Below are 16,786 nucleotides of genomic sequence, written 5' to 3'. Positions count from 1 at the left end.
GCATTTGCTGGAGCCTGCTGGGCGCTGCTGACCACCGCTTTGTTCGCCGTATTACCCACTCGCATGGAGCGTAGAGGGTTGGACAAAGAAATACTCCCCAACCCTTGTTGAGACTGCATTGCCGTCCCCACTTCAGAAAGAATAATGCAGGCCCAGGGCGGATTTCTAGATCTAGGCTATTCAGCGTCCAGCTGAAGGTCCGAAAGCCGTACGGGCCTGTGATATCCGCCCATCGATTGGAACCCCTACATCATCACCATGGAATTAGAGGCGACACGCGTGAAGAAGAGATTGATGAAAAAGGCATGAGCAGGTTGAGCTGGCAAGGTGGTAATGAACAGACTGTTTCACAAAACATTCTTCGTGTCACATTCTCTGAATCGCGCGTCAAGATAGTCTCAATTACAACATGCCCTGGTATCAATAAAACAAAGACACGAAGCAAATGGAAAAGAGATATATAGACAGAAGCAGAACATATACAACACTGGCTCAAGAAAAAAATGGGAAGTGCAAAGCAATTGGAAGAGCTCCAACGAAATCAAGGCTCTACCTTTTCAGATCCTCCACCCTTGAGCTTGCTCCGGCCTTTGGAGAAGAAGCCCTTGGCAGCCTTGCCGGCTTGACCACCCAGTACGCCTGCAGTATGCAGGAAATCTTTCCCGGATTGTTGCCTCATAGAACCATGGGGGGCGGATGGTCGCCTAATATGGCCCGAAGTCGAATGAGACCCATCCTGCAGCGAGGACGCAAGATTTCCAAGGGATGCGAGTTTGGGGAACTTTGTGCGCGGCACACTGTTTTTGAATTCCTCGGACAGAGGCTTTGAGTTGCGATCAATGACGTCTGTGTGTTCTGGATGGGCATAAATAGTAACCTGAAGCCAATGATTAAGACCAGTGTCGATGCCTGCGAACTGATCTCGGGTTCGGTCAAAAGCCTGTATCCGCCCATCTGATGACTGTATACCGAGAATGTCCTTGAACCCGGGCAAGCCTGCTTCATTCAATAGAGGTGGCATTTGCGTTGGTGATTCCAACTGTTGTTGAGCGGGACTGAATGACTCCCCTTCCTCGGCCCGCGAGAGCGTCTCCGTCGTTTGGGAGGGGAGGTGCTCAGGAACATGATTACTGGACGAGATGCTCGTAGTATCATCTACCGGCAATGGGGGCACGACAGTAAGCTTGAGCTTCTCGTCGGCAGATTCATCTGTCCCTTCGACGTGCTCCATAGGTTCTGCTGGCTGGCTAATGGGCGGTACCACCGACTCCGGGTGGACGCTGTCCTGATACAAAGGAAACTGCCCGGGCATTGGTGGCGGCCGTGGGGGCTGCGTCTGTGGTACGGGTGCAGGTTCCTCGTCGCTAGACGATTCTTCCCAGGAGAATCGTTTTTTGAGTTTAGACTGAGCAGCCCGCTGTGGGAAGGGGGTAGGTTGCTCAATTATTGGAAATTGGGAGGAAGCCGGAACAATAGACGCGGGCTGCTGAAGGCCAGTTGATGATGGCTCATATTCTCTGGGGACGAGGCTGTCTTTCCCGCTGGTCTGAGGAGGGGTTTCATTGTCCTGATGCTCGGAGGGAGAATTTTCCCGGCTTAAAGAGCGAATGATCTCCTTCCTTAAACGATCATTCTCCGTATCTTCTGGTGAGTTCTCCGTGCTCATTGTCGGAATAATCACAGGAATGTTATCAGTCGACGTCGCCGGACCAGGGGCAATATTGGTCTGGACATTGAGAGGAGCTGGCAAGTCTGGCCTTGGCTGTTGAGGATATGGGTGATCAAGAGGGGAATCTGCTGGGATCCCGGAAGTGATTTGGGCCAATTCAGATGACGCGCTGGCATCGGGCCCAGCGATCTCGGGTCTGCGGGAAGGACTGTTGCCAGGGCTGGGAATGCTCAGGTCTCGGCGGTGGCCAGGCTTGAAGACAATGTTGCCCTCGGTCGGTGTATCTGTATTCTCATTGGGTTCTTCTGGGATAGTGGGTGTCTTATCATCGGTGGTATTCCGGCGCCCAATTATGGGACTAATGCCCGCGGTGCTATCGCTGTTTGAACGAGCAACACTGTCAGCGGTGGTGCTTGGAGTTTCTGGAACGTCAAAGGCTTGATTGACGGCTGACCGGAAGCCGAGAGAAGGTTTATGCTGCAGCTGGTGCGGTTGGCTCGCCGGGTCTTGATTGCTCTGGGGGTTCGACTCGGACTCCGTGAAGAAGTTGGAACCAAACGCGGACATGCGCTTCATTTCGGGCAATGAGATAGTGGGAACCTCGTTTGTAGATGCTGGAGGTACAATTGATTGATCTACCTCCGCTCTTGGTTCATGAGTAGGCCCCGGAAGAGGGACAGCTGCGGTGGTAGGCGGCGAGGTAACAGAAGCACTCGTAGCTAGTGTGCGGTCATCCGTCGACGGTGGGTTTTGGGAAGTATTTTGCTCCTCCCGCATCCGCTTATAGATTTCAGCTGGACGTATAATTGGCGTCGTGGGGCTGTCGGAGGCGGCTGGACCCTCTGATGGCATTGTTTGAGCTCGCTCCATTGAGCGCGAGCGATCCATACTGGGTAGTGGTGGATGCGGCGTCTCTTTCGACAGTGTACTCGAGATGTCCGGAGTGCTTCGATTGGCGCCAATTGGCTGGGCCTGCGATTGGGCCGGCTCGTCGTCGTATTCATATTCTCCATACTCGTCCTCACCCCAGTCGTCACCGTCATATGAGTATTTCTTTGCGTCGACCCAACGCTTCGTCTTGGCCCGATTCACATTTGTTTTGAATGATACAGGAGTACCATCACGCGGGTAGGGAGATAGCGGGCTAGAGTTGTGTGAAATAAAGGGACTGCGAAAGAAAGTAATTAGCCAAGGTCATGCAATACTGTAGTCCTGGGACCGCGACGTACGGGCGCTGGTTCGGACCGGACATGGCTGTGGCTAGCTGTTTTTAACAGCTCAACGAAATTTGCAATTCAACCGGTATAGACTCGCGATCGGCATGCCCAAGCGTTGAGACAGTCTTGACGCCGAGTCGTGTGCTGCGTTACAAAATGAGCAGCTTAAGGCAGCAATTTTCGGCGACTATGACGTGGGAAATGAAGGGAATGAAGGTCAGAGTGGCAGACGACTAGTTCATGCAGTATGCAACAAAGGAGGGGCAAGACGATTATGTGTTTGAGAACAGGGTCAGTAACAAAACAACAGTCTGAAGGAGGAAGCAAAGGAACTGCAACGAAGCTAAGCTGACGTAGTAAATGTCCCCCTGAGGCGTAGGGCGGGCGTTGTTCGTTGGTCACTGCCTGAACCCATGGGGCACCACCGGCAATTGCATATCTCCGGTGGCTGTGCTGGTGGCCGTGCTTTCACGTGGGATATATCACGTGAGAAGCCACTGTCCGATCGGGAAGGACACCTGCGGCGACGGGACAAGTAGACTATCTCATGGTTCAAACACTCGCCCGGTTTATTTGCTATGGAGATTATGCTCGCTTTCTAAGACAAATTGTTTCTTTTTCTATAAACTCTCCTTTCGTTTGTTTGACCCTGAAGCTGCTAGTATCCCAACGGACGGACACGTCCCCTATTGTTGGCTCCTTATCGATTAGGTCACCCTTTTCCCAGACCTCCCATCGCAAACCACCGTCGCGCGACGCTTACGGGCCTGCTCTTTGAGCTACTTGATATTTACAGACGATTTCGTGCGCTGGACATTTGCGCTATGACAGGTCCGTCAATACAGGATCGCACGGGTGAATTCCAGGCCATCCTCGGTCAGGCCCAAAAACGCGCAGCATCTTCGAAAGTTGGGTCGCAGCGGCAGGCGCTATTATCGGACTCGCAGCGTCGACAGGCAAATGGCTCGTTGGAGGGATCAGCGGAAGGTGGCAAGAAGGCTAGGTCGGAGTTCGCTCGACGAGCGGCGGATATTGGACGGGGAATAACAGCGACAACGGCGAAGCTTCGAAGGCTAGCAGAACGTGAGAGATATTTGATACAGGCGATGTTGAATGCAGCGCTAATTTGGTGCTAGTTGCGAAGCGCAAGACCCTTTTTGACGACCGGCCAGTCGAGATCTCCGAGTTGACGTATGTCATCAAGCAGGACCTTGCGTCACTAAACCAGCAAATCGCGGGGCTGCAAGCACTCACACTCTCACAACATCCAAAGAATAACCGGTCAAAAGCAGATCAGGAAGGAGAGCATAATGATAATGTACGTGGAGTGTGACGCGGTTGAAGACCGTCATTGGCTAATAGTTCTTAGGTTGTGGTTATGCTGCAAGGGAAATTGGCCGACGTGGGTGCCAACTTCAAGGATGTCCTCGAGGTCCGCACCAAGAATATCCAAGCATCCCGTTCACGGACAGAAAACTTCGTCTCATCCGTTTCGTCCAAATCACAAGCTAGTCTAGATCCTCAGCGGTCAGATTCACCCTTATACCCCTCTGGACGAAGAACGCCACAACCGGGTGGCTCTTCAGATATTCTGACGCTGGAGCCGTCAAATCCCTCACCTCTGGGTCGCCCATCTATGCAGTCTGACCAGCAACTATTGATGATGGAGGAAGCCGACCAGAGCAATTCGTACATTCAATCTCGCGGCGAAGCAATCGACGCAATCGAAAGGACCATCAATGAATTAGGAGGCATCTTCGGTCAGCTGGCGCAAATGGTCAGCGAGCAATCCGAGATGATCCAGCGGATAGATGCCAACACAGATGACGTGGTGGATAACGTGCAAGGCGCACAGCGCGAGCTAATGAAATATTGGACACGGTTATCAGGAAACCGATGGCTGATTGCTAAGATGTTTGGAGTACTAATGGTAAGCTTACATTCCATCTGTACAGATTGCACAATGCTAACAAACCGTTCACAGATTTTCTTCCTTCTCTGGGTGTTAATATCAGGATAGACGCACATACTACTCGTTCTAATATTGTACTACTATCGGGCTGCGCTTTATCGCCCACCAACGAGTGACGCATTCTTTTAGTACTGGCTATTTTCTTCTCCTTTCCTTGTGTGTTTGGTGCAATTGACGGCTAGATCTTGACGCGTATTTACTTTTCTTTTTCTGAGTGGGGTTGTTTTCCCCATCCATGTTCTCGTTTCTTTTGTTCTCTGAGCATACACGTGACATTGCTTTTAGTAGTAGTAGTACCTGGTTCAGATGAATCTCGATGCGTCATTCGTCCGATCATAACGTTATCTACACATTGTCACATCAACCGAGTCTGACGTTGACGTATGCTCATCACACCGCTATCTAGTCTACTTCTCTGTAAAGCTATCCCTGTCACCGACGCTGAGCGCATATTGCGGGATAAATGAAATATTGAACGGTTCGCACCTGAAGTCGCTTGTCAGGGATAAGCTCGCTAGAATTAGTTATCTACCGAGTTCCGATAGCTTGGTCATCGAAGCCGGCTTACTCTGACTCTTGCCAAGTAGTAGCGTCTAAATATTCGGGATAATCATGGATGGGGTAGATCGGTGATGCCGACGGGAGGCCTGATAATGACGTGAGTAAACATACAAATCAATAATGAGTTAGGGCTAGGCAGGTAGCGAGTTGGAAGTGGGTTCGAGAGCTGAGAGTCTTGCGTTAGTGATAGGGAACAGAATCGCAGGGGTAGGATGTAGATACTCTGCCCTAGGTAGCGAAGGGCTTGAGTAATGGGCATTGGTGGTGATCGCTGTGCTTGCGATGAGTATCTACCTAGAGAGGTCTAGGGTTGTTCGGGTTGATTCGGGTTGGGCGGATTCCGAACCTCTGCCTACTTGATCGTATTGCTAGTTACTGCTTAGAGATGAGCACGACTGAAATAATTTGCTTATTAAAGAAGATTTGAAAATGGCTAGTTGATTGTTGAAAGCTAGCTGCCGTAACTATTGAAATGACTGACTACCCAGTGATCCACCCACCAGTATCTGTACTGGCACGTATACTCTATCGTCATGAAGTCGTAATGAACAAGACCATCCAGGGTCGAAAGACAGGAGCTCAAAAGCAGCAGAGGAAGATACAGAAATGAGTAAAAGATAATAGGCTAGAAAATGTGCAGTGAAAGGAAGTAGAGCAGGCAAAGAGAGAAAAGCAAAGTAAGCACGACCTCAGACAGACCCGATGCCCTCCACCTTTCTGCTGCGTTCTCCCTTCCACACGAACCAGGAAACGGTAATGACGAGCTTGATTCCCATAGCAAACCAGAGACTCGCTGCCATCTCGGTCACCTTTGACAGCCCCCCCGCTGTCATGGCGCCTAGAAAGAGCGCAAGGAACCCGCCGACACGCCGGTTACGCTTCGGGTTGTCCTTTAGCGCAGCACCTAGGTTTGGGTCCACGAGCAAGTCGCAGAGGAGAGTGGTGAGCACGACAGTTGGGAGTTCATCGAACTCTAAGACTCGAGAGGCGACAATCTGTCCCGCAGCCTGGAAGGCTAGTAAGGAGATTGGCAAGACCTGCATCCATTGAATCGGGGCACGAGGGTCTTCAGGCTTCGGGTCGACAACTCCGAGTTGGACCAACATGGCGGCGACGAATATGGCGGCGGTCTGCACCCCGAAGGATAGTATTAAGGTTGATCGACGACGGGCACCTAGGGCTCGGCCTACTTGGATAAAGAGGACATTCCCCAATATGAAGACGGTGACGGCGATCAGAGATTTGGCCCACAGGTAGGCAGGGTAGGCAGGTTGTCCGGAGACGCCTAGAGCAATGAAGACGGTGTTTCCTAGTATGGTCAGCATATGATAAATGGGCTACTAGGAGTTGGAAACCTACCTGTTTGCATACTACTGAAACTGCCCCATGCATTGAATGATAACCCGTCGACTAGACCACCGACAAAACCACACAAGACAAGAAAGATATCGGTATAACGGGGGTCAATGTTGGTCTTCATGTGTCTGGCGAGGCTTGATTGCCAGGATACCGGGCCATCATCGTAGAGCGTAGTAAGGTTTTCAGCGAGAGAGACAGTCGTGCTGCCGCCAACGGACCATATCCCCCGAGGGTCCTTGGAGTCACATTGTTGTCCCGAAGGCCCGTTGGCAGTATCCCAGTATGTGAGGCGGTTGTTGCTTGAATTCGGTGCCGTTGGGACCTTTTCTATCTCGTTCGAGGACCCCGGAGGGGCCTGCATGGTGAACGGGGCGGAGAGGAGAACGAAAGAGGAAGTGACACCGGGCAGACTGCTCAAGTTTGAGTGTGATGTGATATACAAACGTATTGTTAGGGCTCTTTGTCAAGGGAGCCACAAGGCTGGGAGATCTGATTTGGGGGATATGACAAGACCAGAACAATTCCGGGCAGGTAGCACTCAATATATGGAGGTTCTGTCCCTATCTGACTGAGGAGCGGACAATCTCCCCTCCATATGGGTCCCGGTTTGGCTGGGCTCCCGCGGGAGTCGATAGCAAAGACGCCAAGATTAGATCCCTAAAATCGTCAGCCCAACCCGGAATCAGATCAAAAACTCAGGTGAGTACTCGTCGATCTGTCAGGTATCCGGAGTATAGCCGTATACATCCGTACAGTCCCGCGTGCTTGATGTTACACCGTTGCGTTTCAAAGCAGCCGGAACAGTCGAGACCGCATATCCATGCATTTCACGCGGATGGCTGAATGGTGACGAGCGACTGGATAACCGTTCCCTGTCTACCGGCTGACCCCTTTCGAGGCTCCTCGGTGCTTGGGTGCATCTCGATTTCCTTGCTTGGCGGAAACCTTGGCGCATTGCTCAAACTTGTCACGGTCTTGCCCATTTTCCGTTCGTGGCGTTGTGAATACAGCGGTGGCGTCAGCTATGGTTGTTTTTTAGGGCCCAATCCTGATAAAGGCGAATCGAACAGTCATTCGCCATGCAAATTGCTCGTTATCTTGCGGTCGATCAGTGGGGCACGCCAAGTGAGAGACGTCCAAAGGAGGAAGAGTGTTGCTGGCAACTTCATTTCTTGTCCGAAAACAGGATGATCGAAGCTGTATCATACTGGTGGAGCTCTTGGCGAGGATGCTGGAGAACGCGGACGGTGACGTAGCCGACGGAAGGTTCCGCGAGGGAGGAGTCTGGAGAAGAGGATAAGCCGCCTGGGGATGAGGAGTCTGGAGAGGAGAGTGGACTGGACGGCGAGCGACTGAGCAAAGCGGAGAGGAAGACTGGGCTTCTCAGGTTACTCAAAGGCGTCCCGGTGAAACATGAGGCCGACGCCAACGCTCAGCACAAAGCACGCTCCTTCCTTTGCCATCACCTGCACGCGGCGCCTATCCATATGACAGCAGATATCGCCTCTCTTTCATCACACTTTTCACGTTGTTTCTTTTCCCTTCCTTTGTGTGCATTCTTCTGCACCACCCCGTCTGGCCTTCTCTGCTGTATAAGCTGCCAATAGGATCGCCAGCTCTAGAGACTGGCGCTTCCACTAGTCTCTGCAAAGCGTGAAACTCAATTTAAGCCGTCCACTTGCGAGACAAGACGAGTGGCTTCCCGAGTGCTTGGCTAGATGCCGGATCTACTCTGGATTCCTAAACCGTGGGTTCCCTGCCTAGGCTCTCGTCTAACCTTCGTCAGACACAGCCCCAATGTGCCCCATTTGGTTGGCCAACCGCGTCTGCGCCTGGTCTTGCGCTGAAGAGCTCACCCGTGCTGGTCGGGTATGAAATCGAGCGCGCCTTGGCAATCTCTTGGCCTTCCTGGAATACAAATTCCAGCGAGGCGGAAATCAGTCAGGGGTCGGAGCCCCGGAGAAGACAATTTGGTCGTTGGTAGGCTCGGTGCAAGCGGACTTGGGTGGATACAGAGCCATCCGGTCATCGGTACTTGCCCGTTGTCTATATCTGATCAACTAACCACCTGCCGAAACTTCCAGGGACTCAGCCAAGATTGTCTGCCAGCAACACCGTAAACATGAAAGAAACATACCGACGCCAAGATGTGCTTTGGCTCCCAATGACTAGTACCAAACAGCGCCAAGGGAATATTGTTCGGTATAAGATGCGCAGCACGGAGTCATCACGTTTTAGTTCGCCATCAGTCACAACGACGCACGTCTGACTCTGTCATCAGGTGTCGGAACACCGCAGTATATTTTAGCCATTCCAGTGGCTGAGCTCACACAGTGTGAGTACGCTGAGAACGGTCTAGTTCCTCGTACATTGCAGTTTGCGATTGGGCGTGAGCAGGCTTGGCGAGCTTCTTCCGTCGTCGTTTTAGGTGCAACCCAAGAGACGGTTGCGTCGATCCTCGAATAGGCCCAAGGACTTGTTTCGTCTCGAGGCATCTTTGTTCTCTGCATGCTTGTTGGTGCGTTCTGGCCGCCATCTCACATCCTTGTACCGAGTCTTCCCGATCTCTCGGGATATAGTTCTATCCCCGATAATTTTGTGTCAGTGATTATCGACCACAAACCGTCATTGAGGTCATACTTCGCTCTTGTTGTCTTACGCCAGTGCGTCATTGCCCCGGGCTTATCAGTGAGGTGCAATGCATTAACCCTTTTGGGTGTTGAATGACCTTGGAGTCCACTGGCGCTCATGAAACCCGTCAGTCTCGGCAGCGGGGCGGGCGGACCCAGAGCCTATTCCAATCCATATCGGCGCGGGGTGGCGTTTCCCTCAGGGAACCCTATTCCTACTCCGTCCTGGGTGTGGGTTCTTCTGTCAATAAGCAATGTCAGCTTGATAAGAGATCATTGACATAATTTTGCGGAGCAATCGACGATAACCCCGGGGGGAAATGTTCAGGGAAAGTGTCCCAGCCAATGAGATCGTCAGGGTATGGTAGCATCTCACATTCCAACCAGGACTCTGCTATGGCGGGGCTCTGGTCACGCAAGGTCTTTGTGGTGTTTGGAAACCGGAATGGACTTCTGGCAAACCGCTTCGTACGGAGGACAGACCTTTAAGGGAGATAAGTCCCCACAGGCTCAAGTGGCAATGCCGTCGTACGTACCATCTCCAACTAAACCCCGGATAACCAGCTGTCGTACCCCGTCTCTATAGACTCATAGAGACAGAATGTGGCCCCAGGCCAAGCGCTTCTTTTTCCCAACAAAGTAGTATATGTATGATCAGTGCGTTGGGGTAGACCGGGGCCAGGATTCAAAGATCGGAACGGCAGACTTTGACAGACATCGGAACCCCGTCACTGAGATTGCTAGGCAACACTTATCCGCCATCGAAGCCCTAACAGAATGGCAGACGTGGTTTCCGTATACCTGGGAATCCCCCGGGATACTGTCTTGTCTGCCTCATCTTGAACCCTTCCTACTTATGACTTTCTAACGGTCTGAGACGGACCCCAAGCCCTAACCCCAAACCCAGACGCACTTTAGGATTTCTGCACCACTCGATATGTCCTTCTACGCATGGGGCTGTGATGTTTGTTGCGAAAATAGGAGATTGAATATTCGAGCTCTACTCTTTCGTCACCTCGGCTGAGACGGGAGCTGAGCGGGGTAACCCTCTTCAAGTGAAAAGCTAGAGCGAGGACTAGTGGATCACGAAACAGGTACCTCACTCATACAACTCAGTATAGGGTTGTTTCTGAGCTAACATGACAGCGGGAACTATCATCACAAACACCATCCGCCGAACAAGCGGTAAATCCATTGCCACAGTGACCATCTCCCGGCCCTCCAAACTAAACGCTCTGAACTCGCACCTTCTCAATCTCCTCGCTCAAGAAATACGCAGCATCCCAGAAAACTACTCAGACCTCATCGCCATAGTTCTAACAGGACATGGACACAAGGCTTTCGTCGGCGGCGTAGATATAGCCGAAATGGCCGCGCTAAGCTCACCAGCTGCCGCCCGCGATTCATCACTAGAGTCCATGCAACGTCTAAAAACATCAACGGCTGCCCTATACCGGTGATCGGACGTATGAACAGGTATGCGCTAGGAGCAGGCCTGGAGATAGCAGCGAGTTGCGATTTCCGCGTCGCGAGCCGGAATGCCGTCTTTGGTATGCCCGAGGTACGTCTCTACCCTGCTAAAAAGGCCACCGAGTCTTCATTTGGGTCTATATATTGAGTTGCAACGGAGTAGGTCAACGTCGGAATCCCCAGCGTCTTCGAAGCCGCCCTTCTGCCCGGACTAATCGGGTGGGGACGAACACGTCGACTTCTCATGCTCGGCGAGAACATCTCAGCCATCGAGGCTCTACAGTGGGGTCTAACCGAGAAGGTTGTCGAGGCGTAGCATCTGGACCACGCGGTGGACGAGTGAGTTGATCTTCTAGAGAGGAGTGGACCGGGTGCCGTTCGCCGACAGAAGAAGGTCATTCGACAGTGGCAACAACTTGGCTTAGACAAGGCCATTGAAGCTGGGATTCCGGCGTTTGGGGAGTCTTTTGAGGACGGCGCGGAGGGACCGCAGATGCTATCTGAGTTCTTGAAGAGAAAGCAGAAGTTGTGAATACGTAAGAACCTAATGCCATACGCACGCGAAGAATCCCAACCCAAATACCTTCTCTGGTAGACGCATTAGCCTCAGCCCTGTATCGATCCCCGCTGTCTCTCATTGGGCCAAGAAAAGAAGACCCGCCCCAGCCACACACTGCTAACCCAAAAATAGCCCACCAGACCGTTATCCTAGCCACACGCTAAACCGCTCTAGGCCAAACATCATCAGCAGACGCGTAGTCTAAAACCGAGACTAGGCGCCAATATATCTGCATGAGTTCACAATCTCTCAAAACTCAGATCTTTTAATCAGACGAGAACTCTAATTTATCAATCAAAGAGACGAGAAGATAGGATACAGCATGCCGCCGTATCATGAACTCACACAGCGCGCCGTCGAGGCCTCGGCCCCGGTCCCATCTCATCTCTACAAGCGCGACCTCACAGTCAACCACACCCAAGCCGTCACACTCGGTGTGATGGCCGCCTACGTTGTCGTAATTGCTATTCTCTGGAACGTGCCGTTTCTGCGGTATTCGCTGTGGCCGTTCAAGGTGCGCTACAACCACCAACAACCACGCTACCATTCACAAAACAATGAGTGTACTAACACAGCCTAGATGCTCGTAATAGCCTTCCACGAATTCGGCCACGCAATAACAGCCTGCTGCACCGGGGGCCGCGTGAAATCCATCTCGCTCGACCCGCACGAAGGCGGCGTCACGCACATGCAGGGCGGAATCACAGCAGTCACTCTACCAGCGGGGTATCTAGGGTCGAGCATAATCGGGGCGCTGCTGATTTTTGCGGGATTCAATATCACAGCGAGTAAGGTGGCTAGTATTATACTCGGCGTTTGTTTTCTCCTCACGCTGTGGTGGGCTAGACGGGACTGGTTGACCATCGTTACGGTTTTGTTGGCGGTGGGGTTACTTGTCGCGTGCTGGTTTATTGCGCACGGGCAGGCGCTAAGATGGGTTGTGCTGTTTATTGGGGTTATGTCGGCGCTTTATTCTGTTTGGGATATTGTATGTCTCCCTTCTCTCCCGACTCGTTTATCTAAGTTGGCATGGCAGGATGCTGATATTCGTGTGTAGTGCGACGACCTCATCCTCCGCAAAGTCAACTCCTCGGACGCGAGTGTCTTTGCGCAGCGCTACGGCGGGTCCTCGCGATGTTGGGGGTTGCTGTGGTCTTTGGTTTCACTGATATTCATTGCGATCGCGATTGTAGCTGGCATTGCGGCGTTTCCGCAGTCGTTTAGCCAGCAGGAGGATGATTCGAAATCGTTTCTGCCGACGAAGTTTTAGGTTGAGCGGCTTGGTTCGTTTCTATTGGTATGGGTTGACGATTAATGTTTTGTGTTTGGGAGGCGTGTATTGGTTGAATGGTTTTGCTGGGTTGCAGGCAGTTTGATACCACGGCTCAGATTGAGATTAGCGAACGAATATGAATTTATCATGTTGAAATGATTCAATCGTGTTAAAACTTGACATTCGTTTGCTGCTAGTCAAGAGCTAAGCTGACGGCGTACAAGAACACCGAAAAACCGGCTTAAAGAGTAGAAGGCTGAATTATATCGAGCCATATACTATCTACTTATGTACTAAGTTTCCAAACCTCAAGTTTGTACAGTCCACCAGGGAGCCACCAGAGTACTTGCCAGAATTATCTGTCAACGCCTGCGAGGCAAGGATGCAGACGGAATGCATTCCCGAAATAGATAGTGCCGGCCAGCCACTGTACACCTCAAAACACCAGACGCCAATTTCCAATTGCAAAGCAGACGGACTAAGGGATTGGGTATCTCGAATTATTTGCACCCGGGAGTGGTGGCATGCGCCCGCCCCCTCCCATGCCGGCCCGCAGGTCAAAGTCGGGATTTCCTTCGAGCAAGACGTCGCGCTTCTGTTGAGCAACTGCCTGCGCTGGCATAGGCGGCGGACGCCACTTTGGATTGATCGGACGCTCCGATATTGATGTGAAGTGACTCACTTCGCTAGCAGCAGGTGAGCTGGGACGTTCCACCCCATTTTCCTTCAATTTTTGCTCACCAGAAGTGCCTGGTGTCAACGCAGAGGGCAACTGTGGGCCAGCTGCCGCCTCGTTCCGACTCGTATACACGGGATCCTCATCCTCGTAATACATACTACCAGACTGAGAACGGGCATGGCATGGCTGACTAGGCTGGGGCTGTTGGAAGGGCAAAGTTGGCTCGGGCAGATTTGGCTCGCTTTGGTATGGCTGCGGGCCCCAATTTCTTCGAGGAGGAACGTATGACCTGTAAAATTAGAGAGGCTGGCAAGGAGTGAGAGACAACTTACATCGTCCTGCTGTATAAGCTTGAGGGGCTAACAGGCTCAGGGTGGTTATCCTGTGAGATGGCATGCGACTGACGTAGCTCAGGCATCTCATCCTGCTCCTCCGATTCGTACCGCGGCTGCGGCATCATCTCAATAGCTTGTCCAGGCGGTCCAGGAGACGATTGGCGAGGTGAGGGTCCACGATATCGGTATTCAGCCTCAGCTGGTCGTAGTGGGTATCCTCCTGCTGCTTGTTGCGGTCGGTAGCCCCCGCGTGCCATCGGCCCCCCACGCATTGGGCCCATATGTCCACCTCGAGCAGGAGGTCCACGCGAGCTAGGCCCATATGGGCCACCGTACGGACCACCGCGGCCGTATCCTCCGCGAGGTGGATATCCGCCGCGACCGCGTGAAGCGAAGCCTGGTGGAGGAGGTCCTCTCCTTGGGTCTGAGTAAGGGTCGCGCATCCTAGAATCTGGAGGTCCTGGTGTACGCGTTCTGGAGGAGTTGTATGGTGCCGGTGGTAAGGGAGCCCCGTAATCATCTCGAGGTTGGTTATATGGCACTGGATCTCCAGGAATGCGCGCTGGGTAGGTGGTATCCTGTACGGTTGGATTGCTTTGATTGTTCAACGGTGTACGATCGTCATCGCTTTCACGTGTGTTGGTGCGGAAGGTAGCGAACGTAGGCCCATTATCTGCGGTCTGGGACGCAGCGACAAATGTCTCTTTAGCCTCGGGCACAATTGGTTTGGGCTCGTTCAGTGTGGCTGCAGCGGCATTCTGGCGATTGTAGTAGTTTTGTCCGCTCATTTCGGCGTTCTCTGCTATGCGCCTTTTTCGAGCCTTGCGACTGACTAATGTTCGGCGCATGGCACAGGTGAGGACGCCACAAGTAACCAAGATAATTGTCGCTGCAAGAACAATCCATCCGCCCCATGATAAATGCGGCACAAACAATAGTATGTCCACCAGGAAAGCGAGTAGCGAAACAAGAAGGGTTGGAAGGAGCAAAATTAGCAACGCGAGAAGGAAACGTGGGGAGTGTGATGGAGCGTGGAAATGAGCTGCTGCCGCAAGGCAGAGGCATATCAGGGTGAGGAAAGCCGCGATCGGGTGAACGATAAGGATGGACGATAGTGATCTTCGCGCGTCAGAAGGGAGGTTGAAGTCGCTGTCGGTGCTTCCGGTGTTTCTAATATCCTCTGAGCCAGAATTAGCGATCGAACGATCAATGGAGATATGATGCGCGCAACATACCGGTGGTATAGCCAACATGAATGGCAGTGCAAGAGCCGGACTTGCAGTAACCGAAAACACCGTACTCGACATTATCGAAAGTCGCCAACGGAATATTCTTGACAATTGGAGTGGATATCACGGAGAGAAGGAGGAGGACAAAGGCGGCCAAAAGCAGAAGAGTCAAGGGAGTCGCCGGCTTGAGTAACATCATGGACGAGCGCGAAACAGCCGCGAGGGCTGCTTGGCCGTTTGAGAGGGAGAGCGAATGTTAGGTTGCGAAGGAACACCTATTGACAGGCACACGGAGACAATAGCTGGAGGATGGCCTCTGAAATCACAGCATTGAGCGTGACATTGACCTGTAGTGCTTGACCTTGGTTGAAACGTAGGGGGCGCCAGGAGGTGAAGGGGCGAGAAAGGACCGTGGACGGAGGAGAGGGTAGTCGTCGTAGTATTAGCGGGGAGGAAGAAGCGAAGAGCTCTTGTCCAGACAGGAGCGATAAGAAAAGAAAATAGCGGGAAGAGAACGAAAGAATAATGCTAAGGCAGTAGTATCTGGCTAACGACTATGTTAAATGATGGAATAAGGTATAGCCATGGCGGCGACTTGCTTGGAGTTGGAAGATGAATGGAGTTGGAGGAGAGGACAACTGGGAAGGGCGCTGGTTCCCGGATGACTTAATCCCGCCCCAGCGTTGTTCCATGGGTGGTTCCCGTCTGCTGCTTCTCCATCTGCTCGACTCTGCTTGATTTCGATCTGCTACAGTAGATACAGGCTACATTGTGATATGACCCGATCTCCAAAGTGCGCAAAGACCATCAGCCAAGTTGCTTTCTTCCACGGTGGCTGAGAGCCCGGCTAACAACGCCCAGCGTGATTCGCTGTCCAGCACGAGTAACCATGCGGTCGAGTTCCACCGGCCGAGACTGTTCCCGTCAATTAAATTGAAGAATCTCGCGGCCAAAGACCAGGAACGTGGAATGATAGAACATGATCAGGGTAGTGCTGCTTGTTGAACTTGCTGTGTTCAATTCCAGGCTCCAGTCATCTGATTCGCGATCAGTAACACAGTGAAATCGTCCCCTTAATATCGTGCCGGGCTAACAAGTTATTGCTCCTGCCTGAGAGACGTTTGACAAGTCCGACACGAGTAAGATCGGCTATACGATCGCAATGGATGACGCGAGTCGTCCCCACGACGGAGGTTGCCAATTTTCGCGCGAGCCAACCTTGAGACAACGAAAAGTGAGACGCGAGGATACCCTCGTTTTAGACTTTGTCTTTGGCGAGTCTTGATCCAGCTTGTTTTGAATTTGTGGAACGCGGAGACGACATCGCAACTCCAATTTCGTGATTCTAGCCCGGGCTTCTGGAGGCTCCACCTGCGGTTGACAGGCTGTGGGCCCTGGGGTCAATCAAATTCGACATCCTGGCAAGATAAGAGTATGAGTAGAATTGTTATATTGGCGCGATAGTGCTTCATTTATGGACTCGGCGCATGCTTACAGTTAAGATGAACTATTGAAGCTGCGAAGCTATGCTACATGGTATGATTCCCGATTGTTGTTTGCTAGAACAGCCAAGCTCCGCTTTGGGCAGACAAGGGGATCAGGGACGCTGTCGCCACTGTCCGAGGACGTGAAGTATACCAATTTGCAGGATTTCTCCAGGTGGAGCGACCACCACATTGAACAGAAATAGTCGAGCCACTATTTACCCGACACGGCGTAAGTGCCCTGTGTGGGAAGTGATGGATGTGTGTCTCATTGGGTGGCCGGTAGGCCGCCTATCTAAGATAACGTAATCCACGGGCGAACCGCGCTTACGGGCGAACCGCGCCTTTT

General features: G+C 52.2%; 6 protein-coding genes across 6 annotated transcripts; 3 read left to right on the top strand and 3 right to left on the bottom strand.

Moving 5' to 3' along the window:
* Positions 1-237: 237 nt before the first annotated feature.
* BDV17DRAFT_236513 (uncharacterized protein) lies at positions 238-3,240 on the bottom strand. Its single transcript, XM_073755870.1, has 2 exons — positions 2,899-3,240; positions 238-2,837 (listed from the first exon to the last, which is right to left on the bottom strand). Exons 1-2 carry the CDS (start codon positions 2,919-2,921, stop codon positions 542-544), a joined length of 2,319 nt encoding a protein of 772 aa, XP_073610337.1. The 5' UTR covers positions 2,922-3,240; the 3' UTR covers positions 238-541.
* Positions 3,241-3,710: 470 nt separating this feature from the next.
* Positions 3,711-4,906, top strand: BDV17DRAFT_296282 (t-SNARE syntaxin; the record flags this gene model as incomplete). The annotated part of the gene is made up of 4 exons (XM_073763261.1): positions 3,711-3,969; positions 4,023-4,204; positions 4,256-4,816; positions 4,871-4,906. The coding sequence occupies 4 exons, from the start codon at positions 3,711-3,713 to the stop codon at positions 4,904-4,906; spliced, it is 1,038 nt and encodes a 345-aa protein (XP_073610336.1).
* A 1,202-nt stretch (positions 4,907-6,108) lies between these two features.
* BDV17DRAFT_296281 (YoaK family protein) lies at positions 6,109-7,139 on the bottom strand (the record flags this gene model as incomplete). The annotated part of the gene is made up of 2 exons (XM_073763260.1): positions 6,109-6,728; positions 6,779-7,139. 2 exons carry the CDS (start codon positions 7,137-7,139, stop codon positions 6,109-6,111), a joined length of 981 nt encoding a protein of 326 aa, XP_073610335.1.
* A 3,408-nt stretch (positions 7,140-10,547) lies between these two features.
* On the top strand, positions 10,548-11,410 carry BDV17DRAFT_285352 (ClpP/crotonase-like domain-containing protein; the record flags this gene model as incomplete). The annotated part of the gene is made up of 4 exons (XM_073760701.1): positions 10,548-10,760; positions 10,790-10,969; positions 11,042-11,190; positions 11,239-11,410. The coding sequence occupies 4 exons, from the start codon at positions 10,548-10,550 to the stop codon at positions 11,408-11,410; spliced, it is 714 nt and encodes a 237-aa protein (XP_073610334.1).
* Positions 11,411-11,759: 349 nt separating this feature from the next.
* Positions 11,760-12,707, top strand: BDV17DRAFT_285351 (M50 family metallopeptidase; the record flags this gene model as incomplete). The annotated part of the gene is made up of 3 exons (XM_073760700.1): positions 11,760-11,951; positions 12,018-12,425; positions 12,495-12,707. 3 exons carry the CDS (start codon positions 11,760-11,762, stop codon positions 12,705-12,707), a joined length of 813 nt encoding a protein of 270 aa, XP_073610333.1.
* On the bottom strand, positions 12,583-15,149 carry BDV17DRAFT_301722 (putative pH signal transduction protein PalI; the record flags this gene model as incomplete). The annotated part of the gene is made up of 3 exons (XM_073764305.1): positions 12,583-13,678; positions 13,722-14,904; positions 14,960-15,149. 3 exons carry the CDS (start codon positions 15,147-15,149, stop codon positions 13,189-13,191), a joined length of 1,863 nt encoding a protein of 620 aa, XP_073610332.1. The 3' UTR covers positions 12,583-13,188.
* Between the last annotated feature and the right edge of the window lie 1,637 nt (positions 15,150-16,786).

Source organism: Aspergillus undulatus (genome assembly GCF_047715775.1).
Source record: "Aspergillus undulatus strain CBS 261.88 unplaced genomic scaffold BDV17scaffold_88, whole genome shotgun sequence".
Taxonomy (NCBI): domain Eukaryota; kingdom Fungi; phylum Ascomycota; class Eurotiomycetes; order Eurotiales; family Aspergillaceae; genus Aspergillus; species Aspergillus undulatus.
The sequence above is the reverse complement of the archived record's forward strand: the minus strand, read 5'-3'. Positions and strand labels throughout refer to the sequence as shown.